General features: G+C 39.2%; 1 protein-coding gene across 4 annotated transcripts in view; it reads right to left on the bottom strand.

The window, feature by feature from the left end:
- Positions 1–15,757, bottom strand: part of LOC150094462 (hemocytin-like) — a 2,636,009-nt gene that overhangs the window by 1,215,517 nt on the left and 1,404,735 nt on the right. For all 4 annotated transcript variants that reach the window (XM_090412206.1, XM_090412207.1, XM_090412208.1 and 1 more), the window contains one exon: positions 261–460. In XM_090412206.1, coding sequence (XP_090268332.1) covers positions 261–460 — 200 coding nt within the window. The remainder of the gene's footprint in view (positions 1–260; positions 461–15,757) is intronic.

The following is a 15,757-nucleotide window of genomic DNA, read 5'->3' as shown; positions in this document are numbered from 1 at the left end:
TAACTTTATCTCATATAAAGAAAATAGTACTATTAGGACAACACAATTTCTTGATAATATCTAGTCGATCACTAGACCTTTTGATAAGACATGAATTGGATATATCTGCCAGTCAATGATGTGATTATTTTCTAGATGTGTGTTTGTTTGTTTTACACTTTGATCATAAACTGCTAAATGTATGTGAAGATATCATAATACTAGTAATCATAGATTAAATGTCATTGCAGTTAACCGATGAAATTAAACTGTGCACTTACTTTTGGAGTATCATACCAAGGTTCTTCAGCAACATAAGAAAATGACAATCCATCTCGACTAAAGAGAACATAGAATGATGTCACCCAGTCTTGTGATTTCTCTCTTCCTTTAGTGAGAATTCCATAAACTGGAGTTATATGACCCAAGTCCACCTCCAAATATTGTTTTGTATTCTGAGTGCGTGGCATCCATGCTCCAGCTGATTTTAAAAAAATAATAAATAATTTGAATAGCAAAATTATCTATGAAATATACATTCCATCCATACTTAATATTACAAACAATAAAGTAACATAACTCTACTGCAGTTATATTAAAGAAATTTTATGTCATCTTAGAGAAAATACTAATAAAAATTAGTACTTTCAAGTCACTGAAATTGCTTAACATTTTTTTAATAAATGTCTGTATGCTCAAAATAACCCCTATACATTTTTGCAGAACTCAGTTTCCGGTATACTGATCTACAAAAGAATCACCATTAAAGATCATATCTTTGGCACTCCCTTTTCAAGTACCATTTTTTTTTATTTGGGAATTGAGGGATATATTATTTTATTATTATTAACTGCCTCCATAACGCAACTGAATGACGTATGTTGTGCCCTTCAATTTGAAAAGGCCTAAGTTTGATTCTCGTAAGGACGAGAAGAATCTTTATATGGATTTTTTTCAATTGAAGGTGAGTCAGCCAATCTCATATGAAGATAGCAGGGTTTTTTCTCCAGGAAACTCAGGTTTTTCATCTGACATACAAACAAATTGGCCTCGATTACATACACAATTTACAGACAAAAAATACTAGTAGTGGTAGTGGGCAGTAGATGCCATTAGTGTAAATGATGGTAGTGGCACTTCACTTTATTTGACAGATTAAATGGTGGAGACAGAGAGCTGTAGATTAGGTGTCCTCCCTCGAATGAGTCTTTGGACCTTGGAGACATCACATAGTAATAATAATAATAATATTACTCCAACTCGAAATTTTAAATGTAAAATAAATAAAAAATATAACAATTAGTAAAAAATATTTAAAAAACTCCTTAATCCACCAACTGTAGATACATTTATCATCTTGCAGGACTACATCACCTTTATCGACTATTGCTCTCTCCAGTTTCGCTTCATCAGCAAACAAGTCACATGATGTATGATATATACCATAGGTTTACAAAGACAGTTTGTATGTGTGGGAGCCATATAAAAAAATAAATAACATAAAAGATACCGATTTAAAATATATTTATTTATTTCAGTACAAATTTATTTTTGTAAAAATTTAAAAACATGAAATATATTATATGAAGATTTATATATATTATATATAGATAGCATGGCATGATCTGGACCATACTGATTAGGCATATTCTGCAGAAGAATAGCAAAGGGCCAAGGCAGAAGATCTCAGTGTGCTAGGGTCTGCACCCGCCTGAGTAGCTCAGTGGATGTGGCATTTGCACACCACGGCGCTTGGCCACACGAAGGAAGACTTGCTTTCGAGTCTAGTCGGCGACTACAGAAAATTTTTCTAAGCCTTTTTTTGAGCGGTTCTCGAGTTAGTTGATCTCTGGCACGGGCAAGCGGGTTTTTCCTCCATAGAACCCGTATTATTTCAGACATTAAATATATTGTGTTAGGGTTAGGGACCACGAGATGGCGGCACATTTGAGCCGTCTCTCTTCACTGTGTACCGCTTAATTAGTGATAGCCTTGGGTCATCTATCTCTGATTGGTACCAGTGGAGATTGAACTGCCCACTCAGTCTCCAAAAGTTAGATAGGGCTAAATGGCCTCGCCTACTCCCCGTATATGGGAATAAAAAAGGTGTTAGTTGATTTTTTTTTTTTAATATATAGATAGATATTGATAAAATATGCCTGAATGTATAATGCTCAGGGGGCATAGTTGAAAGTGCTAAATAGCAGCTGCATTCATTAGCAAATTTTATTTTGTATCCAAACGCAAGTAGTACAGTAGTAAGTGGTACAACATGATTTACAACAAATTAGGATACATGACAATGAGATCAGCTTAGATTTGGTAGGTGAATTATTATTATTATTATTATTATTATTATTATTATTCCTGACACCTCCAAGGAGTCCGAAGACTCATCGCGGGAGGACACCTACAACTGTCTCTGCACCTAACCTTTACTACGAATCATCTCCATCAACGCCATCTACTGCCCACCTCCAACATTATACAGGGAATAATAATTAAATATGAAAAAAAGGAAACTATACATAATTTATATACAATTATAAGGCAGGTGATTATAATAGTCTTAGACGTCAACTTCGGGAAGTTTCATGGAGGGAGGAATTGGAAGGCCGGGATATCACCAGTGCGTGGGAAATTGTGAAAGAATATTTGTTATCAGCAATGGTAAGTTGTATACCACGAGTGAAGAAGAGGGCGCAATTTGGAGTAAAGTGGATGACAAACAATATTAAACAGGAATTGCATGCGAAAAAGAGGCTATGGAAGAGATATAAGGAGACAGGTGAAGAGATGCATGAGGAATATAAGACACAGGCCAGAAGAGTGACTCGTGTGGTAAGGAAAGCGAAACTGGAATATGAGAGGAGATTGGCCCTAAGATCCAAAGAAAATCCTAGGGAATTTTTTAGCTATGTGGCCAGTAGGAGGAGAAATGACTGTGGAAGAATGATATTGTGGGATAAAAATAGGAATAGAGTGACTGATGCAGAGGACATAGTGGAATTGTTCAATGAACACTTTATTGGAGTATTTCATCCTAGAGGAGTCAGTTTTTAATGCTAGAGGGATAGGACTGGTATGAGGTCTGGAGGTACAGGAAGAGAGTGTGTTTCAGATACTGAGTACTCTGGATGTCAGTAAAGCTGTGGGACTGGATGGTATTTCGCCACGAGTTTTGAGAGAATGTGCTAGGGAATTGACAATACCTTTAACGTGGCTTTTCAATGAAAGTCTGGCTTTGGCAAAGGTGCCCAGGGAATGGAAGGAAGGTAAGATAGTGCCATTGCATAAGGGTGGTAACAGACTGGAAGTGTCTAATTATAGGCCAGTCTGTGTGTCATCAGTAGTTGTTAAGATCTTGGAGAAAGTAGTGAGGGACCGTGTACAGCATTGGGCAGATGAGGGTAATGTTATCTGTGAGAATCAACATGGATTTGTGAAAGGACGCTCTTGTTTTAGCAATATGCTAGCCTTTTATAATAAAGTTACAAGAGCATTAGATGAGGGAAAGGCACATACTGCAATTTTCTTAGACTTGGCGAAGGCATTTGACAGGGTGCCACATGATAAGCTGATATTTAAGTTGCAGCACATGGGTCTGGATGTCAGATTGGTCAACTGGATTCAGGATTGGCTGTCTGATAGGTATCAGAGAGTTGTGTATGGTGGAGCAGTTTCCAGGAGGCAGAGGGTTACAAGTGGAGTCCCACAGGGCTCAGTACTAGGACCTATATTGTTTAACCTTTACATCAATCACATAGCCAGTGGATTGCAGGGGGATATTCAGTTGTTTGCGGATGATGCGAAGCTTGGAAGGATTATTAGTAATAGTGCAGATGTGGTAGCCCTGCAAGAGGATTTAAATAAGCTAGATAGATGGGCAAATGAATGGGGGTTTCAGTTTAATGCAGCAAAATGTAAGGTCTTGAGGTTTGGGAAACATCGATGGGATGCTGCATACTCTATGGGAGGAGTTATACTGGAGGAAGTAGGGGAGACAAGAGATCTGGGGTTGATGATTGATAGAAACCTGAAGTTTAGGGGACATATTGCAAAGGTGGTGAAGGTAACACAGAGGATTGCTGCTATTATGAGAAGGACACTGACCTGCAGAGATAAGAGGGTTATCATTCCGTTGTATAAGTCTCTGATCAGACCACACTTGGACTATTGTTCTCAGATTTGGTCCCCAGGATTTGAAGGGGATAAATTAACTGTGGAAAGGATACAAAGACGGATGACAAAGATGGTTTCAGGACTGTACAAGGATAGTTATGAGGATCGGCTGAGAGAATGTGGACTGCAGAGTTTGGTGGATAGAAGAAGGAGAGGTGATATGATTGAGACTTTTAAACTGTTGAGAGGTGGTTACAGGGTTGACACTGGGGAGTTCTTTCGCTTGGTTGATCAGCAGGAAGGAGTGATGACAAGAGGCCATCCCTGGAAGTTACGAAAGGAAACTGTGAGCAAGAGGGTAAGGAGTGGTTTCTTTGTGTGGAGGGTGGTTGAGCCATGGAATGCATTGCCTGATGGAGTGGTGGGAGCGAGAACGGTCAGTGGGTTTAAGGAGTGGTATGATAAACTTTGTGTTTCTCAGGGGGGGACCTCCCCTCGATGAGTCTTGACAGACTTTATGTCTTAGAAAGGACCTCCCTCGAAGAGTCTTTTGACTCCTTGGAGGCCTGAATAATAATAATAATAATAATAATAATAAACATGGTCAGATGTTCCTCCAGTATCTTGCACAATCAACTGCTCTTTATGTGCAGAATATAAGATCCTCTTTTGCACAAGGCGATGGAAGAAAGGGACAATAAAGAAGGTGTTCCATGGACTGGGTTGTCCCACACTCACAATTGTCTGGGCCAGTGAGGTAGCATGAGGTGGCCCCATTTGATGAGGTTTTGTTTGCAGCGTCCTGTCATCCAGAGTCTGTTTAGGCTTTCCCAAGTATTCCAGTCCAAGTGGGCACCACATGGAAGATGTTTGGCTGTTGGAATACCAGTATTATTTTCAGGATACAGTGCAAGCCATTGTTGAAGTCTTGTCTCTGGGAGGTTTTTAGGTGGTTCAACAGTTGTCAGGAAGCTATGTCGGGATCTTAGTCTTTGGGGCACTGCAGTCTGGCTGAACAGTGGGTGGCATTCATTTCATTTGTCTGCTTCTTTCATCAGTTGAGAGTGCAGAGCTTCAAATTGAAGGGGGTGTAATACCAGCCAAATATACAGGTCTTTTAGTGGTGTTGGTTTCAGGCATCCTGTAATTAAGTGACAGCTTTCATTCAAAGCTGGATCAAGTTTTTCAGCATGGCAGGATCTGGACCATACTGAGCAGGCATATTCAGCAGAAGAATAGCAAAGGTAGTAGATCTCAGTGTGCTAGGGTCTGCACCCCATTTGGAGGAGGTAAGTTTCCTTAGTATGTTGTTTCTTGCATTCACTTTTGCCTTTGTTTTTTCTATGTGGATTTTATATAAGAGGATACGATGAAGAGTCACACCGAGGTAGATTGGTTTCCAGGAATGTTCTATATTTGAGCCTTCCCGAGAAATCTGTAGCTTCCTGTTGGCTTCCTTATTGTTAAGGTGGAAAATAAGCAAATGAAAGCAGGCCATAAAAATATGAGTAATGGATGAGAGAAAACTAGAGTGCATCATCATCTTTGACAAACATTCAAAGAATAAAAGCAATTATCCCTAATTCCAGGCAGATCAAAAATAAAAACAAAACTGTATATTATAATGGTAAACATTGAGGAGAAGAGAAAATGACAACTATTCTGCACAGGTACCATAGACAGTAAGTTCTTTCTTGGTCGTCCCAGTGCAGAATAGTTGTCATTTTCTCTTCTCCATGATGTCTGCGATTATAATATAGTTTTTATTTTTGATCTGCCTGGAATTAGGAACATTTTTTTTTATTCTCTTAATTTTTTTATCACTCACATACAGGAGAGACTCCTAGAATTATAGTAAATCAATGCCATATGTATGGAAACAGTCAAGAGAAATGTAATTTTCTCATATTATATTTGAAGAGCTCTTCAGGAAGAAAACTGTTCCACAAAACTGAAGACAGGTCAAATGAAACAAAAAGAGAGAAATAATGTGTTCAGTGAGTTAGTAATTTTACTGTAAATGATAGTTGAGCAGCTACTGCTTGTGTTATTGTAGATTTAGCAGAAATAAGGAACATAATGGATATCAGTTCTGCTGGCACCCACAGAAATATCTGTAAAAGAGACAAAATGCAGAAACAATCTCGCCAACCACTGTTTCAAGACAGTGGTTGGATGGAGAAGAGATCAGTTAGCTAAATAGTCATCTTCTGAACGCCATCAAGAATTTTTAAGATTATAGGTTGGTCAATTGGTAGAGCCTCTGCTACTAATGGCTCGCAAAAAGTTAAGCAAGTTTGAGCACGGTCAGTAGTTTGAAGGAGTTCGATCGTCCGATGCTGTTGGCACCCTCTCCCTCGATGAATCTTTGGACTCCCTGGAGGTGTCACATAATAACAATAAAATAATAATAATAGTTTTACTACCTGAAATGGTAGAGCGATAGTTCTAGGCTGAACAGATTCTGGATTTGAACAGAGATAACATCTGCACATGCAGATGATGAGCTGGTTAGCAACAAGCTGACCTAACTGCAGTGTGCCTGTGTCCAGCTTTTCTGCAATCTAAACATGCCTTGGGATGCAATATAAATGAAAATGGTAGCAAAGATTCTTCCTTACATGATGGAACAGATGAACAATCCAAGATTATGTAGATTGTATAACAAACTACTTTTTGCTTATTATTATTATTATTATTATTATTATTATTTTTATTCAGGCCTCCAAGGAGTCAAAAGACTCATCGTGGGAGGTCCTTCCTAAGAAACACAAAGTCTATCAAGACTCATCCAGGGGAGGTCCCCCTCTAAGAAACACAAAGTCTATTATACCACTCCTTAAACTCATTGACCGTTCTTCTCTCACCACTCCATCAGGCAATGCATTCCATGGTTCAACCACCCTCCATACAAAGAAACCACTCCTCACCCTCTTGCTCACAGTTTCCTTTCGTAACTTCCAGGGATGGCCTCCCGTCATCACTCCTTCCCACAGTTCAACCAAGCGAAAGAACTCCCCAGTGTCAATCCTGTAACCACCCCTCAACAGTTTAAAAGTCTCAATCATATCACCTCTCCTTCTATCCACCAAACTCTGCAGTCCACACTCCCTCAGCAGATCCTCATAACTAACATTGTACAGTCCTAACACCATCTTTGTTATCCACCTTTGTACCCTTTCAACGGTTAATTTATACCCTTCAAATTCTGGTCACCAAATCTGAGAAGAACAATAATCTAAGTGTGGTCTGATCAGAGACTTATACAATGGAATGATAACCCTTTTATCTCTGCAGGTCAGTGTCCTTCTCATTATTGCAGCAATCCTTTGTGTTACCTTCACCACCTTTGCAATATGTCTCCTAAATTTCAGGTTTCTATCAATCATCAACCCCAGATCTCTTGTCTCCCATACTTCCTCCAGTATAACTCCTCCCATAGAGTATGCAGCATCCCATCGATGTTTTCCAAACCTCAAGACCTTACATTTTTCAGAGATAGTTATCTCTGAAAAACTCAAGAAATTCATTTTCCTCATTCTGAAATGCTATCTCTTCATTCCAGTCTATACTACAATAATTAAAATCACTCATAATAATTACCGTTAGTTTTTTCACTAATCAAAGTTGTTTACACATTTTCAGGCCTATAGCAACATCCAACTAAATAACTAAATATGTTATTTAGTTGGATGTTGCTCTTTCTCTTTTTCTCTCAATCTCCACATTACACCACTGTGCCTCATAACCATTGCCGCTATTTCCTTCTTTTATTTCCACCTTATGTGGACTATTTGTGTATACTGTACTGTATCCTTCCATTTTACTTCCATTATAATATCATTTTCATTCAATCATATTTCACTTATTCCAATTATTATAGGGCAAATAAACTTAATCTCTGAAACCATTTCATCCCACTTATTTCTGCTACTTCTGGCATTTGTAAACAAACACAGCAGTTCATTTTAGGTTTATAACCGGTAGTATCCAAGTCATGTGCTGATTGTGATTTACCCACCACACCTGCCCAATCAATCACTACTAACTACATATACTTGATCAATATCAACTTCCCCACCCATATCGCAATATATTCCATCTTCATACACACATTCACTTTCCCTATACCATGTATCCCTCTCCACCTGAGCTTACCTCCCCAGATTTCTCCTGTTCCTCTGGCATTCCTATTCTGTCTTCATCTCTCACATTATTACTGTTTCCACTGCCAAGCACTTTTGTTTCTTCAGTACCACTCTCCTGTTTTTTCTCTTCATCTCTTTCTTCTGATCTCTTACATGCATCACACACTGTACTTTCACACACTGTACTTTCATCCAGAAAAACTTTCTCCTGTACACTCACTCCAAAGCCATTTAAAGCCAAAGTTATATTTCCAAAGCCATATCTCGTATCACATCAGTGGTTCTAAGAGGCACTTAAATGCCCACAATCTTCCAACTATTCTTGGATTTCTCAACTGTAATTCGAGGATAAGGTTGTTAGCCCAATGCCTTCCTGAAGTGTCCTATGTCTGTGGATGCCTACATTCACAAGGCCAGTTTGCCTGTTCTGTGGGGATGAAAAACCCAAGTTTATGGGTAAAAAACCCTACCTAACTCACCTTTAACCAAAAGACACCAGATAAAGGTTTCTCACATCTTCGATGGGAATCGAGCCCAGGTTTTTCTGACCAAAGCGCTTCGTCTATACTCACTGAGCTACGGAGGCTCCCAAAGCCATATTCTGTAAATACTTTTTTTCTCTTTGTCATCACAAGATGCTCTGGTGTTACACCTTCACTTGTTGATAAAGAATGTTCTGGTCTCTCTCTAACTATTTTGAATTTCTTTTAAGGTAGATTATTCTCCTTGATGCATATAGGAGGTTTTGGCATTAACTCTTTAGTTCCATGCATTTTAGTGCTACATATGACATAGAAGCTTAGTGAAACTTTGAGCATGACTGTATGCTTTGCACTCTAAGCATTTGAAATTATTAGGCATCTACAAGGTGGTATCAAAAGGTTTTGAGACATGGTTTGTAACACACCAACAGATGACAGCACAAGGCTGCATGCACAGTCACAGGGAGCACCTACCTTCATAAGTAGTGTGCCAAAAGACATAATCTTTTGGCACACTGATCGTGAAACTGATGCTATTCTGACCACCTGCATTATCACATCTGTGATTTCATCATGGACAGCAAGTTAGAACAAAGAGCAAACATGAAATTCTGCATGAAACTGGGAAAATCTGCAACAGAGATGTTTGACATGATTCGGCAAGTTTACGGCGATGCTGCAATGAGTCATTCGAGGTGTTTTAAGTGGCACGCATGCTTCAAGAGTGGAAGAACATCACTGGAAGACAATGAGAGATCAGGAAGATCTTCAACGAGCTCAACCCCCGAAAATATCAAAACCATTTGGCAACTTGTGCATGAGGATCATCGGAGAACACTCCACAACATTGCTGGCATTGTCTGGGTGTCATACGGAACAGTATAGGCAATCCTCACGTGTGATTTTTAACATGTGCCATGTTGCTGCCAAGTTTGTCCCCAGGCTGCTGACCCAGGAGCAGAAGGAACACCGCATCAAAGTCTGCCAAGAACTCTGTCAGCATGCCGTGGATGATCCATCCTTCATGTCGAGGATCATTACCGGTGACGAAACTTGGGTGTATAGGTACGACCCTGAGATGAAGCAACAGTCTTCACAGTGGAAGCGCCCATCATCTCCATGACCGAAAAAGGCGAGGCAGGTCTGCAGCTCGACCAAATACATACTCATCGTCTTTTTTGACATTCGCAGCATTGTGCATTGAGAATTCGTCCTCAGGGGCCAGACCGTCAATAGCAAGTTCTACTGCCAGGTTTTAAGGCATCTGAAGGAAGACAATCGGCGGAAGTGACCAGATCTGTGGCGCGAAAAAAACTGGATGCTCCACAACGACAATGCACCCTGTCACCGAGCTCTTCTCACATGTGAGTTTCTCGCCAGAAACAACATGATCTCACTTCCGCACCCACCCTACTCGCCAGATTTGGATCCTGCAGATTGGCCCTCTTCCCGAAGATAAAGATCCAGCTCAAAGGTCACTGTTTTGACACCATTGCAGAGATACGGCGTGAATTGCAGAAGGTGCTTGACATGCTTCGAAAAGAAGACTTCCAGGACACATTCCAGAAGTGGCAAGAATGCTGGGAGAGTTTGTATTGATATGCAAGGGAACTATTTTGAAGGTGATAGTGTGTAAACGTAGATAAATAAAGTAATTTCTCGTAAACAGAGCTAGTCTCAAAGCTTTTTGATGCCACCTCGTATATCCATGGAGGATATAATGGAAGTTTTTCACTTGGTTATGCCACCACAATTATATATCTGGTTTAATCCTTTATCCAAGTGTAAGCAAACAAAGTTTGCACCTGAAGTATTTTCAGGACTGGGGCAATGGCAAAGGTGTTATAACTTCTCATCACTTGCCTAAGTATCCCATAAGGCAAAGCAAATCTCCTTGCAGACATGTATAATGCTATGCATTAAGAGAAGGATCATTACCCAGACCAATTTCGACCTTTATTCAAGTCTCATCAGTGGGAGCCAGACCCAGAGGTGGTGATACTAAGGTGGCAGTATTAGCAAAGTCATATTTTCATATACCATTGCCAAAAGGTGTCACACCTTATTATTAAAATTCTCTGGATTAGAGATAAGTTGATGGAAGTTTTTTCACTTGGCTATGCTGCCAATTATATATTTGATTTAATCCTTTATCCAAGTGAAAGCAAAGTTTGTGCCTGAAGTATTTTCACGCCTGGGGCAACTCGTGGCAAAGGTGGTATAACTATTCATCACTTGCCTTAGTATCCCATAATGCAAAGAGACCGGGTTCAACCTTTATTGAGGTCTCATCAGTGGGAGCCAGAGGTGGTGATACTAAGGTATAAGTAATGGAGAAGTAATCTTTCCATGTACCAGTATGGGTAGTGACCCTTCCCCAATCCTGAAAATACTTCAGGCACAAACTTTGTTTGCTTACACCTGGATAAAGGATTAAACCATATATATTATTGCTAGCATAGCCAAGTGAAAAAACTTCCATCAACTTATCTCTAATCCAGAGAATTTTAATAATAAGGTGTGATATCTTTCGGCAACTGGCATATGGAAATATGACTTCTCCATTACTTCCACCTTAGTATCACCACCTCTGGGTCTGGCTCCCACTGATGAAACTTCAATAAAGGTCGAAAACGATCTGGGTAGTGACCCTTCCCTTAATGCATAGCATTATACATGTCTGCAAAGAGATGTGCTTTGCATTATGGGATCAAAAATTCAGGAGTAAACTTTGTTTGCTTACACTTGGATAAAGGAATAAACCAAATATATAATTAACAATCCACAGAGGAGAGTTTAAATAATCTGTTTCCATATTCAAGTGTGAGCAAACAAAGTTTGCGCCTGAAAGTATCTTCAGGACTGGGTTAAGGTGGTACATACCGGGGCAACTCGTTGCAAAGGTGGAGCAAGCTACCAACACTCCTATCCTAGTATCTCCTATAATGCAAAACACATCTCCTTGCGGATATGCCTATTGTTATGCATTAAGGGAAGGGCCACTACCCAGACCGGTTTCGACCTTTATTGAGGTCTCTTCAGTGGGAGCCAGGCCCAAGTCGAGATATCAGGCAGAAGCATTTGCAGGTCATCTCCACCTATAGGAATTGCCAATTGGTGTGCCACCCTTTTTTTAATAAATTACTCTGGATTTAGAGAAAGATGTTGAAAGTTTATTTTCCACTTGGTTAGAGTATAATAAATTTAGTTTAATCCTTTATCCAAGTGTGAGCAAACAAAGTTTGCGCCTGAAAGTATCTTCAGGACTGGGTTAAGGTGGTACATACCGGGGCAACTCGTTGCAAAGGTGGAGCAAGCTACCAAGGGTGGCACACCAATTGGCAATTCCTATAGGTGGAGATGACCTGCAAATGCTTCTGCCTGATATCTCGACTTGGGCCTGGCTCCCACTGAAGAGACCTCAATAAAGGTCGAAACCGGTCTGGGTAGTGGCCCTTCCCTTAATGCATAACAATAGGCATATCCGCAAGGAGATGTGTTTTGCATTATAGGAGATACTAGGATAGGAGTGTTGGTAGCTTGCTCCACCTTTGCAACGAGTTGCCCCGGTATGTACCACCTTAACCCAGTCCTGAAGATACTTTCAGGCGCAAACTTTGTTTGCTCACACTTGGATAAAGGATTAAACTAAATTTATTATACTCTAACCAAGTGGAAAATAAACTTTCAACATCTTTCTCTAAATCCAGAGTAATTTATTAAAAAAGGGTGGCACACCAATTGGCAATTCCTATAGGTGGAGATGACCTGCAAATGCTTCTGCCTGATATCTCGACTTGGGCCTGGCTCCCACTGAAGAGACCTCAATAAAGGTCGAAACCGGTCTGGGTAGTGGCCCTTCCCTTAATGCATAACAATAGGCATATCCGCAAGGAGATGTGTTTTGCATTATAGGAGATACTAGGATAGGAGTGTTGGTAGCTTGCTCCACCTTTGCAACGAGTTGCCCCGGTATGTACCACCTTAACCCAGTCCTGAAGATACTTTCAGGCGCAAACTTTGTTTGCTCACACTTGGATAAAGGATTAAACTAAATTTATTATACTCTAACCAAGTGGAAAATAAACTTTCAACATCTTTCTCTAAATCCAGAGTAATTTATTAAAAAAAGGGTGGCACACCAATTGGCAATTCCTATAGGTGGAGATGACCTGCAAATGCTTCTGCCTGATATCTCGACTTGGGCCTGGCTCCCACTGAAGAGACCTCAATAAAGGTCGAAACCGGTCTGGGTAGTGGCCCTTCCCTTAATGCATAACAATAGGCATATCCGCAAGGAGATGTGTTTTGCATTATAGGAGATACTAGGATAGGAGTGTTGGTAGCTTGCTCCACCTTTGCAACGAGTTGCCCCGGTATGTACCACCTTAACCCAGTCCTGAAGATACTTTCAGGCGCAAACTTTGTTTGCTCACACTTGGATAAAGGATTAAACTAAATTTATTATAATCTGTTTCCATAGTTGATGACATCTTGGAGGTTAAATGTAAGAATGATATTTCTTGTAGGTATAAGATTGCCATCTTCATATATTAAGCTTTGACTTATGCACATCCCAACTTGATCTTTCAGTTCACATCATACCCTTTCCTCTGAAAATCAAGTTGTTGTTTTTTGTGAGAGCTTAACATAATTGCTATTCCCTAGTCATTGTTGCATAAAAGATAATAATAATAATAATAAAAAGATTACAATAATGCCATGTGCATGGATGTTTGGGATTGTCTGTGAAAATACTAGTGATGGTGGTCGGCAGTAGATGGTGTTGGTGTAGATTATGAAGGTAGTTGCAGTTGGTGAAGTGGTGGAGATGGAGAGTTGTAGAGTAGATGCCCTCCCTTGATGAGTCTTTGGACTCCCTATCTATCCTAATGGCTTTAACAGGCCTTTAAGGCCCACAACCTTCCAAGCATGCTTGGATTTCGTAACCGAAATACGAGGATAGAATGGTCACTCCTATGCCTCAAGGTATTCTTGGCTGTATCCCTGTGTGTTCACGGGGCCGGTTTGCCTGCTTGCGGGATGAAAAACACCAGATAAACTGGCGGGAAAAACCCTACTGTCCGCGCCCAAGACCGGCTAACTTGGCTATGGCTGAGGAAGATCCTTCAGCTCTTCACGTCTCCGACGGGAATCGAACCTAGGACACTCCTTCCCCAGGCATATGGTTGCGACGCGCAAAGCCACTAGGCTAACCGCGCGGACCTTTGGACTCCCTGCAGGTGTTATATAATAATAATAATAATAATAATAATAATAATAATAATAATAATAATAATCCCAATAGCACATTCTTATTAAGTGTATTATTAGAACAAATTACAGAAGTGTATCTCCAAATCTGAACAGGAACGAGGATCTGAAATTATCCATATTATTGGATTAATCATTTTCTACACATTCTAGTCATTTTTAACTTTCAGTAATAAGTTGTCTCTTGTTTAATTGTGTGCGCTTTGACCTTAGGCATTGGGATACACTTAGGTTCTAGAATTTCTCTTTCTTCAGTCACAGCGAATAGAAAGCAAAAACTGATCAAATATTTCAAATGCTAAAACAAATAAGACATTAATTAATCTGCCATCTAGTTCTGCTCCTCACAAATGAAGGGTGCAGGGGAAAAACAACTTCAGTCCACAATATTGATTTCCGAAAAAAACTTAATTAAATTTTCCTTGTTGTCAAAAATGCAAGTAAACATAGCATAACAAAATAAAAAAATAATAGATATAGTACATTCATGTATATTAAGCATAATTAATTTAAATAGTACTTAAAAATTAAAAAAAAATGGCATATAATGGCCTGAAGGCCAAATTGGACTGAAGTTGTTTTTCCCCTGTACCCTTCAAATGGTTTATGACACCTGGACATCATTAATTAGTGTATGTAACATTCACAACTTCTCCTATGCTAGCAATCATATGCAGAGTTTTACACAATAATATATAGACTGCACATTTTGTGCTTAATAATGCATGTGATTAAACTATCAGTCCAGTATTTTTCAATTTATAGAAATAACAACTGTTGGAAAATGTTTATGTTTTTTTTAAATTTTTTTAATATTTTTTTTAGTTTTTTGTTAAATGACGTATATATCAGGTGTAAAATGAATGAATGAGGGGATTAAGCATGAAATCAGGAAGTAGAAGCACTTTAGAGGCAGCACAAATAATCGTGGCATGAAGAGTATAATCTGTAATAATATACTGTAATAATAATAGTCTATAATAATAAGCATAATAATAATCTGTAATAATAATAATAATCTGTATAAACTGTAATAATCGTTGCATGAAGAGTACAAAGAGCAGCCCAGGAAAATGATTCAGTTGGTAAGGGCAACAAACGTGCAGTACAAGTAGAAATTAGCAAATCAGGACAAGACAAACCCTAGGGAGTTTGTTTGATATGTGGCAAATAGGAAGAATAATTATGATAAGATACTGTTAATGAATGAAAGCTGGAGATTGGTGACTGCTGCAGAGGACATAGTAGAGATGTTCAGTGAGCAGTTGATGAAAATGTTTCATCATTGGTGTGAAATCAGAAGCTCAAACGTAGAGAATGAAATGACAGAAGACTTAATGGTAAGTGAGCACAACATATATGAAGAGTTAAGTAAGCTGGATGTCAATAAGCCAATAGGACTTGATGATATCACTTCGTGCTTTGAGGGAATATAATGTTACAGGAAGTTAGCATCAGCCTCGGTCTACCCGTTTAAGAAGAGACTTGCAACAGCCTAAAGGAGTTTAAGGAAGCCAGAATTATTCGACTTCAAAAAGGTGGTGATAAGGCAGAGGAAACAAATTATAGCCTAGTCTGTATATCTCAAGTTGTAGCTAAGGTATTGGTGAGGTCAGCAAGACAGAGGATACAAAAGTGGGTTGATAACAATAATAAATTTAGTTTAATCCTTTATATCATTTAAATATATCATCCAAGTGTAAGCAAACAAAGTTTATGCCTGAAATATCTTCAGGACTGAGGTAAGGTAGT

The sequence above is a fragment of the Typopeltis vanoorti genome, chromosome 22 (genome assembly GCF_054136105.1).
Source record: "Typopeltis vanoorti isolate ZY-2024b chromosome 22, IOZ_Tvanoo_1.0, whole genome shotgun sequence".
Classification (NCBI taxonomy): Eukaryota; Metazoa; Arthropoda; class Arachnida; order Uropygi; family Thelyphonidae; genus Typopeltis; species Typopeltis vanoorti.
Note: the sequence above shows the minus strand (reverse complement) of the source record. Positions and strands in the feature narration are given on the sequence as shown.